A 22,033-nucleotide genomic window follows, 5' to 3' on the forward strand; every position below is an offset into this window, starting at 1 on the left:
CGTTTCCTGACCTCTGTCATTGGAGAAGAGCACTGAACCATTGTTTGTCTGCAGGTATGGATCTTGTTTTATTTGTATTTGGGATCAGATTTAATTTTAGTTCAAATATTACATTATAAGTATTTCATAAGTGGTGAGTTGTAGTTGAGGTTCATTTCTTTCCTCGGGGTAAATAAGCGTACTAATACCAGTGCTCAGATACTGACGTTTATTATTAGTGGTTTCTTATGCTGTTCATCCCATTCTCTTAACATACAAATCCCTTCACCGAAAGTAAAACTGTAGGTGTAATAGCATATGACCAGAATTAAACCCCCCATTTTTCTAAATACCTGAGTCAATTATTAATTTACCTTGATCGTGTACCCAAACCTCTGGAGAAGACAATGATATGATTACTAGAACATTTTTTACTTCAAAAGGAGCACCTTCCTCTAATGTCAATCACCTCCTGAATTTGCACACAGCTTGTCTGCTCCAGCCTCTGATGGACACAGCTTGGGGAAATATGGTTCATCACATTTATGATTCACTTCTAGGTCAGCTGACATAGTAAGAACGTTAATAAGAATGATGATCCATCATGCCAGTTCACCAGATGTGGTTGTAATATTAAAACATAATTAAAACAGCACTTTGTTTCATTTACTGCTGAGAGTCCTATACATTATGCACCCATGTGAGCATTCCTACAATACTTTACGACGTGCTGATGTAACTGGGCTCAGTGCACTGAGCGAGTTACAGAAGTGACACCACCTATACAGGGGAGATATGTGCTCACTGTGCATACAGAGAAAATGAACTGGTGATCCATTACTTTTTTAAACCAGGCTTAGGCTACGGTGATGGCTCAGTCAAGTTAGAGACGAGGGTTTTAGGGCATGAGTCACTGGTCTCAGGGCTATTGTTAGAGGAAGGGCCAGATCTTTGGTTAGACTGATGCATTTTCTGGTTTTTCACTGGCATCACTACTGCTCTTTCTAATGTTAACCAACTGCTGGGAAGATCCTGTGTGGAACACGCAAAAAAACAAAACAACTGAAGCTGAGGGTTCAAGTATTTTCTCTGCTCACTGTAAAAAAAAATCAGCTCTGGTCACATGGCATTCTCCTCCTCATGCAGTGACAATAAAAAGGCACAGTCAGGGCAATCATTTTTCTTTAGGGTGGTATGTGTCGGCTTAATGTGCAGAGTACCCCTTGGCTGCTATTCTTCAGATGTCTATGATGAGACTCATGCTTTGGCATTGGTTGTGCATATATAAAGCTGTAGGATGGCAAGAGCAGTATGATCTACTCATACCTTTTAACATTTATATTTTATATAAAAGTCCTGATATACAATATAACAGCAAATATAAACCAGAAGACAAAGTACTGTAATAAAACAGCATTGAAATAACTTCAGAATACTCATGATACATGAGCACAGAGAGCTAAAAACAAGACAGTCCTATGCAAACTATTCTCTTTCCCAGGCGTGTAATTAGGATTTTCAGATTTTGCTTGTCCGTGGTCCAAGAGTTAAATCCCCCAGTGTGGAGAAAAACTCCTCCATTTCCTTCTGCAGGAGCTGGTTCCTTCTCTCGGCATCCTCGCGCGCTCGTTCCGAGTTCCGCAGTTTGATTTCCAGCATGGAGTGCTTCTTCCTCTCCTGATCCAGCTCCTCCTCGAGTCTCTCCACCTGCTCACAAAGCGCCGCGCTCGACTCCTCCAGCCTGGAAGCAAACAGAAATCACGAGACCTCAGGAAAATCACACACACACACGCTCAGCGCCCAGGAAAGTAGAAGCTTCTTCTTAAGAGCGGTTTCTGAAGCGGTCTTCAACGCTTAAAACAGAAGAAGATAAAAAGGCTACATATAAGAAGAGGTCCTTATAATTGAATTGAATGCTCTCTCTGTTTTGTGCACTGTTATTTACTAAAAAAAAATCCTATTTACCCATTTGACTGAAAATCTGTTTCAGTTAATCTGTGCAGGGAGTTTGGCTAGATGGCTAGTAATTGAGTTCTAAGATAACTTTTGTCTTTGGCGTGTGGAAGAACATAACATTAAATATTTCCTGGGATGCACATACGGGATTCTCACACTTGGCTCACATCTGAGGATTAAAACATGCACTCAAAAAGACCCTATATGAACACAATAGCAAACCGCAAGGCTTTAAGAAAATAAAAACACCCTCTTCCAGCATGAGGGAAACTGTTTAGAAAGGCTCTTTAACTACCAGCGTTCTGCTAGGGCTGGCACCTGCTTTGCCCAATGAAATACTCGTACAATCAACAGGTCTGTACGCATTTTCAAGGTTTGTTCCACCTTTCAACCTTTTGTGGTAGGATGTCATGTCACGCCATGAATTTACCAAACTGCTTTATACCATACGGGGTCGCGGGAAGCCAGAGCCTACCTGGCAAGCAACGAGCGTAAGGCAGGGTACACCCTGGATGGGGCGCCAGTCCTTCGCAGGGCAAGTGCAAACCAATCATACATGGGGACAATATGGAGGCCATGGTAAAGGCCAAGGGAGGAAATTTGGCCCAGACACCGAGATAACTCCTTACTCTTATCGAGAAAAGCCCGGGGATCTTTAATGACAACTTTCTTTAATGGCCAGGACACTAGGGTAACACCCCTACTCTTTCTGAAAGACACCCTGGGTTTTTTAATGACCACAGAGAGTCAGGACCTCGGTTTAACGTCTCATCCAAAAGACGGCGCCCACTACAGTGTCCCCGCCACTATACTGGGGCATAAGGACCCACACAGACCGCAGGGTGAGCGCCCCCCCGCTGGTCCCACTAACACCACTTCCAGCAGCGACCATAGCTTCCCAGGAGGTCTCCCCTCCAGGTACCAACCAGGCTCACACCTGCTGAGCTTCAGTGCATTGCCAGTTGAGAGCTGCAAGGTGATACAGCTGCTGGCTTGTGGCAGGATGATAACAGTTATATAAGATTCATCAATCCTCAAGGGATCCCAGCAAGGATTCACAACTGTGCCCACTGAACTTGGGCTTGGAAATACTCTACTATCCTCGGCTCTAGCAGTCCCTACCTTCTCATCCTGGCTTCGTACTCCAGCCTCTGCCTCCTCAGCTCATCCTTTAGCTCCGTGACCAGGCTTGCTAGGGCCTTGGAGCTGCTGGCCGTGTCATTGGAAGCCGCCACCAGATTGCTGCTCTCGCTGCCACTCGCGCCGGTCAGGCAGAGCTGCAGCCCCTCGCTGCTATCGTCCAGGTCCAAGGCCTGTCTGTCGCTCTGTGCCCGAGGCGCGGGTTCGAGCCCCTCCCCCTTCCCACAGTTCAGCCCCGAGCAGTCGCTGTCCCGGCAGGCGGGGCAGCTGCTCAAGGAGTCGGGGACAGAGATCTCGCAGGACGACGTGGACCAGGGAGTGCTGGCGACGCTCGGCACGCTCAGGCTCGAACCCGTCACGTTGTCATAGGTCGACAGTCTCTGGGACGACCCCGAGTCCTTCACCCGTTCCCCCGAGGAGGTCCGCCTGTGGCCACGCAGGGACGACAGCCCGTTCATCAGCCAGTTCCCGCTGGATGACAGGTTGGGAATGTCCACAGAGGAGCCGCCGAGCTTGACAGCACTGGCTCTTGCTCCGGAGCTCCTGAAGGAGTACTTCCAGGTCGGAAGGGATTTGACCTGCTTACTGGGACTGACCGCGGCGGCCTCTCCCGTTCCCTGAGATGCCAGTCTGGGCACAGTGGCGGGCGTGCTGACGTTGACATCCAGCGAGCTGGCACTGCTGCAGAGGTCCTCCCTGGCGTGGGAGCTCTGTGCCTTGGAGCAGCCTCCCTGCAAGTCCTCCTCTGAGATCCACTCCACCGCGCCCCGCTGCCCCTGAGCCCTGACCTCCAGCTGACCTGGAAGGACTTCAGCGTCGGGGCCAACGTACAGCCGCTCGTGTTCGCTGATCAGCACAGTCATGAGGTGCTGCACCAGGGAGGTCCCTGCCACAGAACAGACCCACACACACATCAAACATACGAGCAATCACGAGTTCGAATTTCAGATGCATTTTTACATGGCTCATGAACTCTTTTTTGTGTGTTTGAATGGTTGCATTTATGTAAATGACGTGTTTTCAATACATTCTGAAATACATACATTACAAAGACTGATGGTGCATAAAATCTATCAGTACAGATTTTTGGCAGCCCCCTTTAATAATGAGTATACGTTTCTCATTAATTCTGACAGAACGGCAGAAGAAAAACACGAGTGTGAGTTTGGAATTTGTGACTATGAAATACAACTGATTTCTAAGGTAGTAAGCACATTTTATCAGGCTAATGAGAATATTCTCTTTTTGTATAAAGACATAGCATTCTAAAGGATTTGAAAGTATTGAATTTAAATGCTGAATTGCAACTGGAAGAAAATTCTGTGTGAATTAAAGTTGACTTTAATTATGTTATTTTCTCATTTCTGTGCAGCTGTAGCATTTTACTAGAAAGTCCAACCAGCTGTTTTTTTGTAAATGAAAAAAAAATGCAATATTATCCAAGTGATAAATGTAATTTTTTTTATACCACAAAAAAAGAAGACATGCCTTCCATAATGGTCACCGGATCTTCCATTTTGGGCCGAAGGATATTTGGTCCGAAAACTGTGGCAAGATTTTGAACACTCATCTTATTTTCATTTGAATGGGATTGCACTTCATCAAGGAACCTAAAAATACAATACAGGATGCAAAAGCAAAAAAAAAAACAACGCATTACTGAAACAGAACAAAAAACGAATAGACGTTCTAATAGACGGGTTTGGGCCTTTAGAAGGTAAAACGTGGGCAGGATGTGTGTCTCAAAGTCCCAAGCTTGACAGACTTATAGAAACTGAAAGAGCAAAAAAGGAGAAGTCGTTCTGAATCAGTGTGATCGAGACTCTGCTGAGCTTCTGACATGTGAACTGTCTTGTGCAGTGACATGTGAGGTCTTCTAGAGTCTATTTCAAGTTGAACTGCTATTTCTGATAGTGAGTTAAAAGAAGAAACACAGATCACTCTTTTTTTGTATTTGCACTCCATCTTCGTCTTTCAGAGGTAGTATGAAACAACGCAAATAAAAACAGCAATAAATCCAGGTCAGAAAATAAAATGCCATGGACATTCAGTATATTTTCCCCAAGCTTTCAGTGCCAACAACTGTTTCCTAGCCTGCCATCAAGATGTAATAATATAATATGGCCATTTCCTTGTGTTGTAATACTGTAGTTTAATTCAGGTGGGTAGCTGCGTCAGCATGCGTAGACTGCAAAGGAACAAGTAATAGGTTTATTCCATTTATAGGTTTATAGGTTTATTGTTGTTTAATGATTCAAGAATCCCTCCAGCCAATCCGTGTGCTCTGAATACGTCCAGATAGAGTCCACTTGTCAAAAAGAACCCCCAAGGTCACCTAGATTGGGCTGCTTCTTTCTGACTGGACAGAGGCAAGAAGACAAAGACTCTGAGGACTCACTTGCATATATACTTTAGAAGGTTGTAATTGGCCCGAGGAAGGCTCTTCACCTGCTTCATCAGCTCCTGTATGCCCTTCAAAAAATAGAAATGTACTGTTCAGATTTTTAAAAAGTAGCCCACAGGCTTTAAAAGTAAATGGTAGGATATTTGGGAGACACTGTATTATGTTGGTTTTGAATGGTGTTGAAGAGACGGCATGTCTTTGGTGAGAACATGACTGCTGTGTTGCACAATACACCCTGCACCGGCTGGACTACAGGAGGAATTAAAGACGGGGGTCTGCAGGTGGGGGAGATTTCTCTAACCTGGTTTGGCTTTACAGGACCAGCAGCAGAGAACCCACCTTTTGCAAGTTCTCCTGTTACCGTATGGAGCCATCAGGTGATGTGACAGACTACCTGATGGACCAAAGTGAGACTTAACTAACTTTTATCTACTTATAGAGCCCAATACATCACAGGACAGCCCTGTTGATGCCCGCAGTGCACCAACCTCCTCTTCGTCCTTCGATAACAGCTGAGCACAGGACAGGAAGTCTTCATACTTGGCGAAGGGGATGACAGGCTCTGGCAGCTCGCGGAGGTACAGCTTCAGAAGTGACGCCACAGTGTGGACATCAGTGTTACTGAGGGAGGTCACAGGACAGTCATCATGTTCACAGCCAAGCCACAGGCAGACAGAATTAGAAGAAACCTGTTCAGACTTGAAAAGGCTGGCAGGCTCGTCTAGGAGAGGCACGGATCAGTTTTTTCCAGGCCCTGAAAACACCTGCGCTGCTGCATTTACCCCTTCAGATCAGCCGCCACAAGACCAACAAGAAAGGTTACAAACACTAGAAGCCTTCAGCCTTATTTACTGTAAAACACTGTAGGGTGTGAGTGGATTAACTGACCCACACCTAAGACTCTTCAAGCAGTTTCCTTTCTACAGAGCTAGACCTGTGAGACACCCAAGAGCAAATGTCTTTGTTAAATGTCCAAAAATACGAACAACTTGTTTTACAATAGCGGCAGCCTGGGTTGCAGGAGCCATTGGTGAATTTTTGACCAATTTGTGTGAAAAGAGTAAAAATTACTTCATATACAATATAATGCGTAAAATGTCCCATCATGTCATGTACAATATAGATTCATATAGATATTAACTGCATTAACTGCAATCAGGAATTAATCGTTTCTGGACTGGAGAAATACTCCAGTCCTGGATGGATCTCCAGGCTCATGCCATGTCTGGTCTTAACTAATTGAGATAATTTACATAAGAAGTGATGTTTCTGTTTTCAGTCTGTTGACTGAAAAGTACCTCTCAAGGAGTGGAAACGAACTTTCCAACAGCCAAATCAGGTGCTTTTGTAGGACCTAGAATGGGAAGCAGGTTTCTCCTACCAGTCAAACAGAGGTTTGTCTCCGCAGTCAAAGGCATCCTGGAGCTCCTTCACAAGGTTGGCCTGGCCTGGCATGCGAAACAGACCTTCTTCATCCAAGCCTCGTTCTCTGATGAAGTCCACACACTGTTCCACCAGCAATGGAGCCAGGCGGGTCCCAAACTTCTTCTCGTACTGCACAGTGTCTTCTAAGCGCTGGCCAAATATTCCTACAGTAACACACAAACACAAAACCATCTGCCACTGATGTCCAGCACAGGCAGACAGAAAACAGGCTGATACTAAAAGACAGACAGGTTAGAATCAAGAAATCCAATTGGTGGGTCCTTACAGATGTCTGGGAAGTCTTGCCTTATCAGAAAGTGAACTGTATTCTCACAGTGTTAGAAATGGACATGTGGTAGACTTTAATTCTGCCTCAATACCTTAGACAAAATATGCCTTGACTAAGCACAAAAATATGCCATGACTAAAAGCATGAGAAGCAGCATTAAAAAGAGTTTTAAGACACTTATGTTTCTAATATTGTGAAATGGCCACAGCTGTTTATCCCATAGTGCATAGCAATCTTTTTGCTTTCTTGGCCACATTAGCTCCATTTATTTGCATTCTTTTTTATTAATAGTATTTATCCACTTTGCAGATTTCTTGCAGCTTGATAAATGTCTAGCAAAGTCATGAAACTTTCAAGTCCATCATCCAATATTAACCTATTCAAGTACTTATATTTTCAGTTATGCATCTCTGTGAAGCATATTTGAAGTGCATTTATTATTTAAAATGTCACTTAGGAAACGGAATAAAAGTAGATGTATATAATCCTTTTTGTGAAATAATGTGTAAAGCTCAGAAAACACAGAAGGCTTTTTTGTTCTAGAGCACAATCTTTTCTTCGGTCACTGTAATGAATTCTGAAAATTGCTGGTCTAGCATGAACAGAAAAAGTGCACAAATAAATAAAGTGTCCATTTGAACTTAATATTGAAATTAAAATTTAATAAATACAAATTATTCGGACTACTTTAAAAGTTGTCCACATGCTGTTTAATCTTGAATAATTAAAGAAACACACCAATCAGAAACAACTTAAAAGCCTATCAGACAAATCCTCCAAAGAAAACAATTTGCACTGGTTGACACTGAATGACCAACTGCAGCCAAGCACTAGGTAAGACAAAAGCAAGCAAAGCTTCTTCCCCTCATAAGCCTGTGTGTTTGTAATTCTGCTCCCTTACCTTGGGCTTCCTCACTGCCCTGGTGTGCCCCACAGTTACCAGAAACCGCACAAATGTCACACTGAACCAGAGCACAAGAGCTACACAGAAGCAAGGTCCTCACTTCAGGCATGAGATACATCCCAGACCCCAGAAGCCCCAGGTTGGACTCTTCTGCATTAATCCAGGTCAGCTCAGCATTCAGTAGGAAAACGTTACATCAATGCTCAGCAGCACATCTGTTATTACCTTGGCAGCCGACCACAGGTTAATCATAAGTTGCAGAGCAATGTGTCTGAAAAGCCCATGAAAAGGGCTCTGAAGCCAGCCCTGCAGGCAACAGAGTGGGCAGGTATTATCTTGCCTTTAATTCCTGTAACCCGCCTCTGCAGCCAACATAAATAACAGTTGGCTATACAGTAGGTCACAAGTTATGGAAGGGGCATTTCTGCATGCAATACGTTTAAGCACTATTAGAATATCAGTTCTATTCTTGATGACTAGGAGGACTGAGAAGCATTCGCTGCCCCTCTGTGAGCTGTGGTAAGAGCACTCTGGTATGCCACAGGCAAAATGGAGACTAAGTCCTCAGGACATTTGATTCCTGTCCTGCATGCCTAATAAAGTGGCCGTCACATTCTGATTTTCAACATCAAAAAACTCTCCTGAATGGGCTTCCGATCCACATTGAAATGCCCCAGTTGTGTTCACTCATAGTTTAAATTTGCAGGCCCTGGTCTCTTTTTACATTCAACTGGATCCCCAGCTATCCCAATAAAGACCCCAAAAGAGAGGTGGCAATATCACAAAAAACCTGCACACAAACGTTGCAGCAGTGCAGATTTGTAGATGACAGGGGATGGTCTCAAGACAGTCCTTGAAATAAAGTCACAGTCACAGTATAAGCTTCGGATTCTGCAGCTTTCTCACATGCTAACACCAAGTACTGTACAGTATATACTGCATCTGTAACTTCCCCAGATATCATCTTCTATAAACACGCTCAATATAAACCTCTTTTCTTATTCAACACTGCTGTTCTGTTACATGTGACATAAAGAAACTGCAAAAACATTGCAACCTTTTATTTCAAATAGCTGAACCCCAAGCTTCCAACAGCAGGAAATATGAGGATCATTTGTATACCCCCTCAATGCACCTTTTCCCATGCTACTGTCTGCTTTTGTATGTAACAGAAAGAATTGACTCTCGAGTGGTTTTGGGCAAAGGCGGTGCTGGAAGTGTAATGATGAGCACGAGCAGTCACAAGCACTGACGTCTTTAATGACAGAAACTGAAGGGTGTAGTAGAGGCTGCCTGCTAAGCCACATGCTTTGTATACTGAGGTGGGAAATTTGAACATCAGCAAATATACAGTACTTCTCCCCTCAGGTTCAGAAAGTCTAACGCTGCCTGGTCACTGTATCGTATTGCTGCTGTACACTGCTTGGGTCTGTTGGGAAGCTCTCAGAGCCCATGGGGACAAAGTAATGGAAGAGAAAGGGGTCACCCGTAGGGGTGACCAGACACACGATCAGATCATTGTTGGATTAAAGCCTTTGAATCATTACCAGAATGACCTGGTAAATCAGTGCGTTCATTACATACAGTATGTCCAGAAAATGCTTCTGATTTACTGTTTACCCACAATACAATCTATTCCATTATGTGGTCCTGAAAGGTTCTGGTCCTGAAAAACCTTTGACTTTACTGCTTTACTTCAGCTGGTTCTAAAATTAGGTTTGCTCACAATACAGTAGACACGAGTACTTTTCCTCTTGAAGTTCAATGGGAAGTTAAGCATTACAAGCAGCTGCTCTATATTCTGGCTATAAATAGCGAGCTATCTGTAGCCTCCTGCCTGGAAATGCAGACGGCGCATTGCTTGTATGACAGGCTCAGTGGCATGGAGCCTGTTGAACCTTGTGCGGATATTTTTGCACTCCTCCTGTATTGTGCTGGGTGGGCTGGGCAGGGAGTAGCATCTTCGAGGAACAAAGAGCGCTCCTGGCATTTCACTGTCGAGGTGGTATCTGAAGCATGGACCCCTAAGCAGAAGCACTCCAGCTTTTACTTTTGGGGGGTACAGGGGGAGTACCGGCCTTACCTCCTCCGAAAGGCGCCCAGATGACACGGCGGATGGCCTTCACCCAGTCCTCCATGTCACTCTGGGTGTTGGCCATGAGCAGGAAGGCCTCATGGTTGGCGGCGGCTCTGTCGCGCTCCCCTGTCCCACCTGGAATGGCAAGAGAGAGGACAGCTGTGAGGGACCGCCGGCACAGCAAACAGCCCACATGGGCCCACGTGGGCCTTTGTCGCCAAATTCACCGAGCTGCTCACATTGCTGCTGTTTCAGGTATGTTATTCCGGAAATCATTTGGAAAATACTGTACACCTCCACATTTTGCTAGTGGCAGTTTTTTTTAAATATCACTTAGGATGTTCAGAACCTTTTCTTTACTGAAAATCCAAAATGGAATTTTCCGGTTTTGTCCAGTTTTTCTTCCCAGAACAAATGATTTTCATCCCTCTGGAAACACTGTGTGTTTAATTTATCTGGGAGAAGCATGGGTTCATACAACATAAACAAAGTGAAAATCACAGTCAGTTCAGTTACAGCTTTCTGTAATCTGTTCTCAGCGAGTGTTTAAAATAGCTTCAATTATGTTGAAACAGTAGCCAAAAAGAGGCCCTTCATTAAGGAACCATGTCTTTGGCCTAAAAATCATGATAATTTTGAAATTTAAGAATTTCCTCATCCTCCTGACAGTATTTTGAAATGAATGTGGTTTTTGCAAGTGTCTGATGAATAATGATGTGGCTTCTTTTTGTTAGCATAAGCTGTTTTTATAGCTCTTTGTTAGTGCCTGATACAGACAAACCAGAGTGCTAATTCTCAACTGTACATTTAGGAGAGGAGAGAAGAAATAAAAACCTTCATTAATGTAAATGGCTAGATAAAAAGCCTATAATGACATAATTGTTGGGGAACAACTTTAATGTTAACCCTTTCTATTTCAGTAGCTTCATAATTTACCAGCACTTAAAACGTTTCAATCCTGCTGAGCAGCCCTGTTTGGGGCTCATCAGCAATTCAATTTGCTGTTGTATCATTTATTTGATTAATTAGGACTCTCATGTGGAGACCATGCACTGAGCTCTCTGCGCAGCTCCTTGTAGACACGGCCTGTGTTTGAGTTTTAAAAGGCCTCTCTCCGCCACAGTGCTGGACGGATGTGTGCTGACCAGGTGGACTGTGACACTTCAAAGTGACTTCAGGATGAAGAAAAACAGCCCTGTAGCAAATCATCAGGCCCTGAACTGTCATACAATCTCAGAACAGCCACCGACAAAACCTTTTCAGTCACTGCTTCCCTTATGTCCATCTTGCCTGCTCTTGGCCGAATCTTTTATACGGGGATACAGAGCCAAAACAAGTGTTCCCCCAGCATACAATTTTATGAAGTTACAGTCTATGCTTCTCTTTTATCAGGGCTGGCTGTTTAATTTGAGGCTTTTGGCACAAACACACATATCAAGTACAGAGATTGGGTACAATGGTATGGGTAGGCCAAGACCAAAACATGTTTGATTTATTATGATTGTGCTTTAACATCCCTTTGAGCAAAATGTGTTACAGTGAATTATTTTTCAAGATCATTAATCTTTTTATAAACATGTTACATAAAAAGATGAATGTATCTACTGTATCTACCCATTGTGTATCATTCTTAATTAAGTTATATTACAAATAAAAATTCAATTAGAGGCACTCATGGGTTTAGCTCCGGGAAATACGCTGAGTAAAACAATAATATATTCAATCATTATCACGTCTCTAGGGCAGGCAGTTCGTGCAGCTCAAACAGCTTTATAACCCCTGAAAACGTTGGAGTCGTATTTAGTGGTAACAGAGTAATAAAGTGCACAAATTCCCAAGAATATCATGGTAAAACATAGTGAAGCATGGTAAAGCAGGATGTAAACCCTGAATAGATACACAGTACAAAAAATACCTTTTTATTTGGAGGATAATAGCAGATGACGGTGTGATTAAGGAGAAAGGATAATCCGTACCAAAGCACGTAAACCGTCATTAAAGTGGGGGACCATTATCTTGGAGTGTTCAAAGTGAACCCTAACGAGAACAATCCTCACCGCAGTGCTAAATCACCAGTCCAGCCTGGAACTGAACCCTAACGAGAACAATCCTCACCACCGTGCTAAATCACCAGTCCAGCCTGGAAATGAACCTTAACGAGAATAATCATCACCACAGTGCTAAATCAGCAGTCCAGCCTGGAACTGAACCCTAACGAGAACAATCCTCACCACTGTGCTAAATCACCAGTCCAGCCTGGAACTGAACCCTAACGAGAACAATCCTCACCACCGTGCTAAATCACCAGTCCAGCCTGGAAATGAACCTTAACGAGAATAATCATCACCACCGTGCTAAATCACCAGTCCACCCTGGAACTGAACCCTAATGAGAATAATCATCTCCACGGCGTTAAATAATTAGTCCGGCCTGGAAGTGTGCTCGAACAAGGACTATCATTACCGCAGTTTTAAATCACCAATCTGAACCAGAACTGAACCCTAACAAGGACAATCATCATCGCATTGTTAAATCACCCATCTGGACCAGAACTGAACCCTAACGAGAACAATCCTCACCACAGTGCTAATTCACCAGCCTGGTCCAGAACTGAACCTTAACGAGAATAATCATCTCCACAGTGTTAAATCATCAGCCCAGTTCAGTTCTGGGCTGAACCCTACCAGGACAATCATCACCGCAGTGTTAAATCACCCATCTGGACCAGAACTGAACCCTAACAAGGACAAACATCACCACAGTGCTAAATCACCCATCTGGACCAGAACTGAACCCTAAGAAGGACAAACATCACCACAGTGCTAAATCCCCAGCCCGGTCTAGAACTACACTTCTACTAATCTCTACTAATTTAATGGAGAGCAGAAATTCTATTGCCTCAAACAAGTCCTTTCTGACTAAATTGATCAAATTTCTTTATTTTTAAAAAATGTTCTACTGGGTATTGTTTGTCTATCTTAACTGCAGAAGGACCCCCCTGTGAATTTCAATTTTCCATTAATCACATATTTTCCGCACAAAGTACAGTACAGTATGTAAACAGACGCAGACACTGTTGGATGGACTGTGGCACAGACATCACCTCTAAAGCACACTGAATAATACCTCAATCATATAATTATCAGGTACCAGTTCTAGTAAATGTGCTGAATATATAGCCCATGGGTGTGACATCATACATTTATTTAAACTACATGCATTTTACTGTATAAGCTTGCTTTCTGTGTTGCATTTTCTTGGATGATTTAGATGAGAAAAAAATCAGTGAAACAGATAGTCAGCGAGTTTCAATTCCAATCTCTCCTGGCGTTTGGGATAGATTCCCCATCTCTGCCGAGTCCACAGCCTCCCAGACAACACTGCCAGTGGTCGTTTTCATGGACATGAAATACCACGTGTAAGAGAAGGAGATTGCTTACACTTACCCTTTCGCCCTTTTTTCTTCTTTTTCTGCTTGGCAGTAAAGAATGGCATGTTGGCTGTGGATCTACAGCAGTAAAGCTCTGCCGTTTCCCTAGTTCTCCCAGTGGTTCACACAGTGCACAAATATTCCGGAGACGCACCAGGAAAATCCCCACTCGGAAGAAATCGGTGCTCCAGCACAGGCTGCATTGTGAGGCACTGCAGACCAGGATCAGCTTGTTAGCGCTGATACAGTTTTTTTGAGGAAGCTCTGGGGGATAGACAGCGACTGCCTTGACAATACAGTATGTATCATACAAGCTGGAAGATTTTCAGAACTTCTGCATTTCTCAGATACCGCAGCAATGAGGAAAATGTGAGGGAGAGGTCAAAGTGCAGGGAAATAGAACATAAAATTAGCTTTTGATGTTGCCTTTATGCTTAATTTCCATGGCAAGGAGAAAGATGTGTAAGACTTACGTTTGTAACAGATTTACAACACTTGTATTTAAATACTTATATGAGAAAACTGCTGTTGATCTAAATGGAAAGTGTGTAACCTTTTCTTTCAGCTTATTTTGAATTATATTTCTACTCTCCATTTTTAGAGCAAAAAGGTACACATCTTAAGGGAACACTATTGTCTAGCACCTCAGAAAGCTGTAGCCTTAATGCATTCGGGAACCTAGGATGTTACCACATCAAAAAGACCTTGCACTGCCTCTGAGTTACGGTTGGAACAGATAGCTGTTCAGCTCCCATGTGCGCCACACATACAGTAGTACTTATATATTACGAGGGCAGAAAATTATCCAGAGTTGTTCAAATATGCATTACGATTTACTTTAAGATGCCTTAAAGACACTTCAACAAATTAGCTGTCTCATACAGTGCCATGTGCAAAGTACTGAAAAGTTGACTAAAATTCCATAAGTTTTACGTTTATTTTCTTATGTTCTTTAAGAAACAAAAGTGCAGCTATTCTCATCCCTGTATAGAATGATAATGAGAAAATAGCAGCTCTTATTTAATGGTGACAGTGCTTCCACTTCCTGAAGTCATGAATGTCACTATACTGGGTCCTAATGCCCCAGTATAGTACAGGGACACTATACTGTAAAACAGGCGCCGTCCTTCGGATGAGACGTAAAACCAAGGTCCTGACTCTCTGTGGTCATTAAAAATCCCAGGGCGTTTCTCGAAAAGAGTAGGGGTGTAACCCCGGCGTCCTGGCCAAATTTCCCATTGGCCCTTACCAATCATGGCCTCCTAATAATCCCCCTCTATGAACTGGCTACATTACTCTGCTCTCCTCCCCACTGATAGCTGATGTGTGGGGAGCGTTCTGGCGCACTATGGCTGCCGTTGCATCATCCAGGTGGATGCTGCACATTGGTGGTGGTGGAGGGGAGTCCCCATTACCTGTAAAGCGCTTTGAGTGGAGTGTCCAGAAAAGCGCTATATAAGTGTAAGCAATTATTATTAATTATAATGAATAATGAATATAATGGTTGTGAATTGAAAATGTTTGGCCAGCAGTTGGCCTGAATTCCACTAGATGGCACAACTGCACTAATCGTTACAAATGCTGTTTTGCTTTTCCATGGGACTGTGATGCTCAAACTGTGTTCATGAGCCAAAATAAATACAGCAATGAAGCAGTTGTTATGTAAATTATTAGACAGGCAGGTGTAGTGGAATGGTTTTTACTCCTGTGCGGTTTGTTGTCTAATCCAGGCAACATAGACAGCAGCCATATCACTCTGCAACTCACATCTAGCAGCCCAGTGGAGCTCAGCAGTTGTGACCCTGGTCAGTACCTGGGTGGGAGATCTCCTGGGAAAAACTAAGGTTGCTGCTGGAAGAGGTGTTAGTGGGGCCAGCAGAGGGCGCTCACCCTGTGGTCCACATGGGTCCTAATGCCCCAGTATAGTGATGGGGACACTATACTGTAAACAGGTGCCGTCCTTCATTTGACACGTAAAACTGAGGTCCTGCCTCTCTGTGGTCATTAAAAATCCCAGGGCGTTTCTCGAAAAGAGTAGGGGTGTAACCCCGGTGTCCTGGCCAAATTTCACATTGGCCCTTACCAGTCATGGCCTGCTAATAATCCCCATCTATGAACTGGCTTCATCACTCTGCTCTCCTCCCCACTGATAGCTGATGTGTGGTGAGTGTACTAGAGCGCTATGGCTGCCGTCGCATCATCCAGGTGGGGCTGCACACTGGTGGTGGGGAGTCCCCATTACCTGTAAAGCGCTTTGAGTGGAGTGTTGAGAAAAGTGTTTAATAAGTGTAATAGGGAATTATTATTATTAACATATTGTAGGTGTGGAATGTTACCCAGGAGGATCCTTTGTACAGTTCATGGCTAGGTCTACACTGTAAACTCCAAAGTTTAACTGCACCCTAAGGCACTTACAGCAGATTTCAGCTCTCTTTGTTAATGAAGGGGAGGCCTAATGAATGGCTTGAAGACAGAGACCCTAGTTCAGCAATTTCTGCCTTCCCCGGTTTCCAAGTTGTTGTAAATGAATTATTTTCTCAATTGACTTTCAAGGTCAAATTAAAGAAAAAAATGCTCTATACTTTAAAGTGTTAAAACCACAGGCCATTAAAATGGACTACCATTAGTTGTGTTGACAGGGGTAAAGTCAATAGGGGCTCAGTCTTCAACATGGCAAGGTATTTCACACCTGTACCCCACTGGGAGTATAAAATCACAGCCTGTTCCTGCAAGGGAGACCACTCACGAAGACCCTCTGTTTTGTCATGCACAGCAAGATGGCTTTAAAATACAGACATGACAACAGCACTAGAAGTGGAGTTTTGTCAGAAACTCAGAAACTGGCAACTTTCCACAAGAAAAAAGGATGTTCAGAAATAGGACAAGCAACCAAAAAAGTGCATTGTAATCCATTTCTTAAATAACTTATAAATTCACTTAGAAGTGATGAGAACACTTCAAAGTTCCGCAATTTAATGTGCTTGTTCAGCGATTAGAAACTAATTTCCAGTACAGACAGCAGTTTATGGCAGGCATTTTTTGGTGTAGATTACTTGGCCATCATATTCAGTACATGCAAAGTAATTGAGAGATGCCAAGAAGGTTTCTGTGCTTGCCTGTTTGGACAAACACTGATTTGTCTTCTACAGCACGTTCACGTTTTCCTTTTTAGTAATTCAGAACTGTAAATTATTTTGTCATAATCACATCTGGCTCCCCATGACCCTGTAGTGGATAGAGCAGTTAGAAGATGGATGGAGGGATTTTTATAAGCAATTCGGAAGCCCGGTTATGTCTCGACTTGTCAGCTCACTGCCGCGGCCCGTGTTCCACACAGGGAGGAGGAGGAGGAAGCGCAGACGGGCTCCTCCGACTCGCACACTTGGAGGCTCCTTCAGCTGTCAGCACTCTGCGAGCTGCGCAGACACTGCTGGACACAAGAGGGTCCAGCTCTTCCTAACTCTTCCTAGCTCCGTCACTTGGGGAATCCCAGGTCCCGGGATCACCCGGGCATTGTGGGATCCACCAGAGACCTGCACGAGCAGCTTTCCCAACGGACCCGTGTGGAAGCCCCTCTTTTCCCACTATCTGTCTGACAATGCAAAACCATCTGTGTTACATTGTCTTTCTGCCAGTCAGGTGAGATTCAGCTTTTTTTTCTGCTGTGGCAAAGCCAGTAAACTTCATGGATCAAGGAATGTGAAGAACATAAGGATGACTATCTTGAGCAGACAAGAAATTGCCTTCAACAACATGGCTGGGGAACACGTTCTCATAATGCTTTGGGTAAAGAAATGACTCCTCTTCCTGCTTCTAAATGCGCTTCCCTGTAGTTTACTTGTGCTCTCTGGTTTGTGTTTCACGATATATACAGTACTGTATATAAACCAGTTTCATGTCCAGTGTCAGCGTTTGTTTTTCAATAAGGACAACTGAGAAGTGACATATTCAGACAGGGGCTATGAAACACTAAACATATCCTCAGTCATTGGATGTGCCTGCAGAACTGAGAAGGACTTTGGAACCATGATCACTGCTCTAAAAAACTACACAGTATCACTTATGAATCACTGTAAACCTACACAGCAATTGTTCAGTTCCCCATGGTTTTGATGGGGTTATATTTAAATTATTCTGTCGAGGTTTCCTTCAGTTCTTACTGTATCATGTCCTGCCATGCATTTCTATGCTTTCCTATCCCTGTGCTGTGGTTTAACTCTGCTTCACTACACCTTACCGAGCCTATACCTTTGTTACAGTATTGTATCTAAGTATTGTGGCCAATTAAGTACTCTAGTATTCAGGGAACCAGCAGAACTCTGGGAAATCTGTCTCTAATATAGCTAAGGAGCTAAGAAAGGGGCCACACCTTTCTGTCTTTAGCTAGCTAAAAGCAAGAGCATCCACGAGTTCACAATCCTTTACCAAGGATCTTCTTTTCATTGGATTTTCCACAAGCAATTCTGAGTAATGCGTTAAGCCTGAAGCAGTCTGCTGGAACTCTGAGCTGTTCGGCTTGTAAAGGGTCCTACCTGTCCTTTTGCCAGCTATGAGCCATTAGCCGGCATGAGCCCGATAATCTCTCTCATTTGAGAATTCCTCGTGCTCATGTGGGCATTTCCTTCACACAACACTGTGTTACTCTGAACACTGTCTAACAGCAGCCTCTAGTGTCTGCGCCTCGCCGGCTGCAGTCTTCCACACCCGTCACAACTGTGCTCTACCCCATACTGCATGTCATTTCTTCTCGGTTGTTTGTTTCGATGATTGACAATTTTTTACAAAGGGGTTGTGGAGGTGTGGACCTGGCCTGGAACAAACCTTGTGGTAGCTTCCTGGCTTCAATGAAGACATGCTTCAGGGGTTTCTTGGATACAACATACAGGTGGACAGTCCTCATTGAACCTCATGTTTTTGGATGACAACCATTATCATTGGGTTCTAGAAACGGGGAAATGTTACAGTGTCTTTTGTTTTAACTTAACTGATACAAATTAGTGGTGGTTCAATAAAACAACACAGTCTACAGCTGGTCAAGGGCTTGTGGCTGGAGTGGGAGAGTAACTCTGAATGGTGAAAGCTGGCAATGCAATCTTTTAAATTTATTCTTAACCAATCTGTTTTTATAAGGCTAGGGCCAGTTGGTATCAGAGTATACCACTGCTGTATCATACAGTACATCCGGATTGTACCTTTAAAGAGCCGAGATCAGTGCTCTCTTTGGACAAAACTTAAAATATCTATGAACAGGGAAAATGCGTTTTCAAGAACAAGATTGACCAGGTAGCTGCAATGTACCGTGTTCAAAATGTTTTTACATGAATACCAGTCAGCTGCTGTGTGAGGCCTGTAGCAAGGGAAGGGCTCTGAAATCTGTCTCATTGCACAGCACTTCTTATCTCCCATGGCAAATACAGCTGCAGCAAGCCATTCATCACTTTGTTTCTTGTCCCTGAATCCTGTTAAAACAGCCTTTCCTTCTCTCTTTTCAGCACAATTCATTGCATAACATTTTTTGTCCAATGTTACATGATGCTCTTAAGAGAGTAGATGCACCGAAGGTGTTTAAATGTTTTATTAAAAGTCAAATTCATGTCTGCGGAGCGACTCACTAACAAGGGAATGTGTTTGCCAGGCTCGCTGGATATGCTGAACTAACGTGTTGCTGGCATTAACGAGATAATGCCATTGTATTTCTAGGACCATGGGATTAAGAACCGAGTGCGGTTGAGCAAAATGTTGCTTTCTTAGTACAGTCTCCACCACAGGGCTGGCTTTGTTGTTTCGCTCCTGGCTTCAGTGAAGTTAGAGTGAAAGCGAAGAGGGCAGCCAGGAGCTCCCAACATGACTGCTTACACTGCAATTCACAGCAGCGCTCCAGACCAGGCAGAATGTTATCTCAGGGAAATAAAAGGCCTCAGCAGATTACAAACAGCGTTAATAGCTGAAGAAATGACACAGATGCACAGCACATGCCAGGTTTCCTTGTTGTTTCAGTGGAAGTGTTTGACAACTGAAGCTTTAAATATATTTTTGCAGTTTGGCATTGCTGGTAGTCATTTGGGTCCAGAAAGGTATGCATTTAAAACAGTCAGTGTTCTCAATGAATGTTACTGATGGGGATGAGTTCGCTGGTTTTGTTTTTAGAGAAGAGGTCCGGTATCTGAATTGAAGAATGAGTAGCTCTCACAAACCTGTGATATTAACACGCCAAACCGCAATAAAAAACAGGTATTACTTTTCAGGTAATGTCCTTGGTGAGAAGACACATACTGTACTGTATATCTTATCCTCATTAGACCAACCTCTTAAAGGGGCAGCGCAATCCCACTTCCTCAGACCGGTTATTAAATCTTGGTAACAAAATAAATGTATTGACGTTATAGAAAAAAATGTCAAATTTCGAATGAAGCACAAAAGCATGAACTTTGTGAAAGAACTGTGAAAGTCAACGTTGACGCAATTCGCATTTGAGTTCCCACAAATTGCCATGCCCTGCGGCCCTTCCTGCTCACTAGTCTCCGCAATGTCTAACGTAATGGGATCTACGAGTGAATAAATCCAGCTTGTGCAGCAGACTTTTCACTGCAGAAATGCTCCAGCATGATTTGCATGCGGAGTTAACAAGTAAGAAGCATTTGTCGACAAAACTTTCTCGAAATCGAGAGCAATATTTCTATTGGATTAAAAGAGACGTATTCACAAGCCTGCTTGTTTACAATGTCATAGGGCCACTTCACCTCACCGGAAGATCTGTTGCCTCATTCAGACCTGGAAACTTAGTCTATTTTGGGATGTAAATTGGAAGTTTTACAAGTTACTGTGTACATTTTACTGTTTTTGCGGTTTGAAATGCAGTCCTCAATGCTGTTTCTTTCTAACCCCAAAATATGAAAATAGCATTGCAGTTCCCCTTTAAATGAATATTTCAAATTGAGATGTTTTAAAGCGTGATCACAGGCTGAAAGGGCTTCCTTTGTGACAAGAGTCATCGCCGCTCAAGGTCCCACAGCAACACACAGCAAACCAACGTCAACGTTACCCTCAATCAGAGATGATCTTCGGAAAATAAGGAGAAACCCGGTGTGCTGTTGCTCGAAAAGTATACATTTTCAGATAATTGTGGGTTTTCTGACATAAGAAAATTTAATAGGATTCTAGGTTTAAGTGTTTATAACAGATAGTAATCATAGAACGGAGTGAAAAAAAAACCCACTGGGTCTGCTCAACACAAAATTCCTAAAGTGTAGAGACCCTCCTGACACAGGAGTCGTGAAGCAGCATTTCAGACTGATTTGATGTGACCTGACGGGCAGAGCCCTACTGAGAGCTGACAGGCTCTGCATACTGCCTGCACAGCAAAGTCAGACCATGAAGATCATGACAATTCACACTCAGAGTAACAGCAATGCTGCATTGTTGCATTTCAGTTCTTGTGCTTGTGTGAGCAGCATCTCGGTCAGGCCCTTTTTCATTAGAAACACCATCCCAGCAGTGCATACTCAAAGCTGCCTGTCCACAGCAGGTATCAAGCTACTGTCAGCTGATTCTCACTGGTTCCCACCACACCTTTGTGTACTTATAAAAGCATAAAAATTGCATTTATATTTTAAATATTCATTCTGCGACTCTTGGCTGAAAAACACATTTGAAGTGATTCAAAGAAAGGCACATAAAAACCATCTTCGGTGTGGATGACATATTCTTCCCCCTTGCTACGTATTTTAACTGCCTGAACTCGGGCAGTGTGTGTCACCCCCTCCCCCAAGAAGAAAGGTCACAAGGCCTGTTTATAAGCTGGAGCCAAACAGTAATGTACATATTTGACATTCCATAATCAGTGGTCACAAAGAAACAAGCCTTCAAACCACTGCTGGTCAGTAAGAGAAGAGACCCCAGTTTACTGCACAGACTGACAGAAGACCTTGATTCATTTTGCACATAGAAAGCCACTGAAATTTTAAAATGTAAACTGCAGAATTCCTAGTTGGTCAGCTTCTTGCTTCCTTGGGCAAGCTCTTCCTATAATTTGTCAAAGCTGGCGCAGGGTGTCTCACTGAATGTTTACATCGCAGAGGAGACCCCTAGATTCACCTCATTGACCCATTTCTGGATTTCCATCTGCTCCTCCAGTTGCTGCTTAAGCTAGAGAGGAACAAACAGCTTCAAATCCTTAAATGTAATCTTGAGGTATTCATGCAACTATTTAGAGCACAGTAATGTTATATCTGTTGGGGGCTTATCTTTAAAAAGGTTTCAGCCTGTGGGAGTTTTTTAATCTCCTAATTAATGAACTAGAAGGGTAGTTTTTATCCATTACCAATAGAGTCATATACTTATTTATTATGAAAACCATTCCCATCCAGCATCTTAAAAGAGAATGAAACACAGCTAAATCTGATAATATTGACCTGGCTCAGATGTCATCT

General features: G+C 43.3%; 1 protein-coding gene and 1 long non-coding RNA gene across 4 annotated transcripts in view; one reads left to right on the top strand and one right to left on the bottom strand.

The window, feature by feature from the left end:
* Positions 1-194: 194 nt before the first annotated feature.
* The window catches only part of arhgap22a (Rho GTPase activating protein 22a), a 42,429-nt gene continuing 20,590 nt past the window's right edge, over positions 195-22,033 (bottom strand). For 2 of the 3 annotated variants that reach the window (XM_088634472.1, XM_088634473.1), the window contains 7 exons: positions 10,181-10,309; positions 6,861-7,068; positions 5,968-6,100; positions 5,474-5,547; positions 4,564-4,685; positions 3,058-3,961; positions 195-1,720 (listed from right to left, as the gene is read on the bottom strand). In XM_088634472.1, the coding sequence (XP_088490598.1) occupies positions 1,498-1,720; positions 3,058-3,961; positions 4,564-4,685; positions 5,474-5,547; positions 5,968-6,100; positions 6,861-7,068; positions 10,181-10,309 (1,793 nt within the window). In that variant the 3' untranslated portion in view covers positions 195-1,497. Of the gene's footprint in view, positions 1,721-3,057; positions 3,962-4,563; positions 4,686-5,473; positions 5,548-5,967; positions 6,101-6,860; positions 7,069-10,180; positions 10,310-13,620; positions 14,151-22,033 lie in introns of those variants that run through there. The other variant, XM_088634474.1, reaches the window with a different exon arrangement.
* Positions 10,302-17,506, top strand: LOC148661147 (uncharacterized). Its single transcript, XR_015939449.1, has 2 exons — positions 10,302-10,429; positions 11,298-17,506. It is a non-coding gene; the product is annotated as an uncharacterized LOC148661147 (long non-coding RNA).

The sequence above is a fragment of the Lepisosteus platostomus genome, chromosome 6 (assembly GCF_059453375.1).
Source record: "Lepisosteus platostomus isolate fLepPlt1 chromosome 6, fLepPlt1.hap1, whole genome shotgun sequence".
NCBI lineage: Eukaryota > Metazoa > Chordata > Actinopteri > Semionotiformes > Lepisosteidae > Lepisosteus > Lepisosteus platostomus.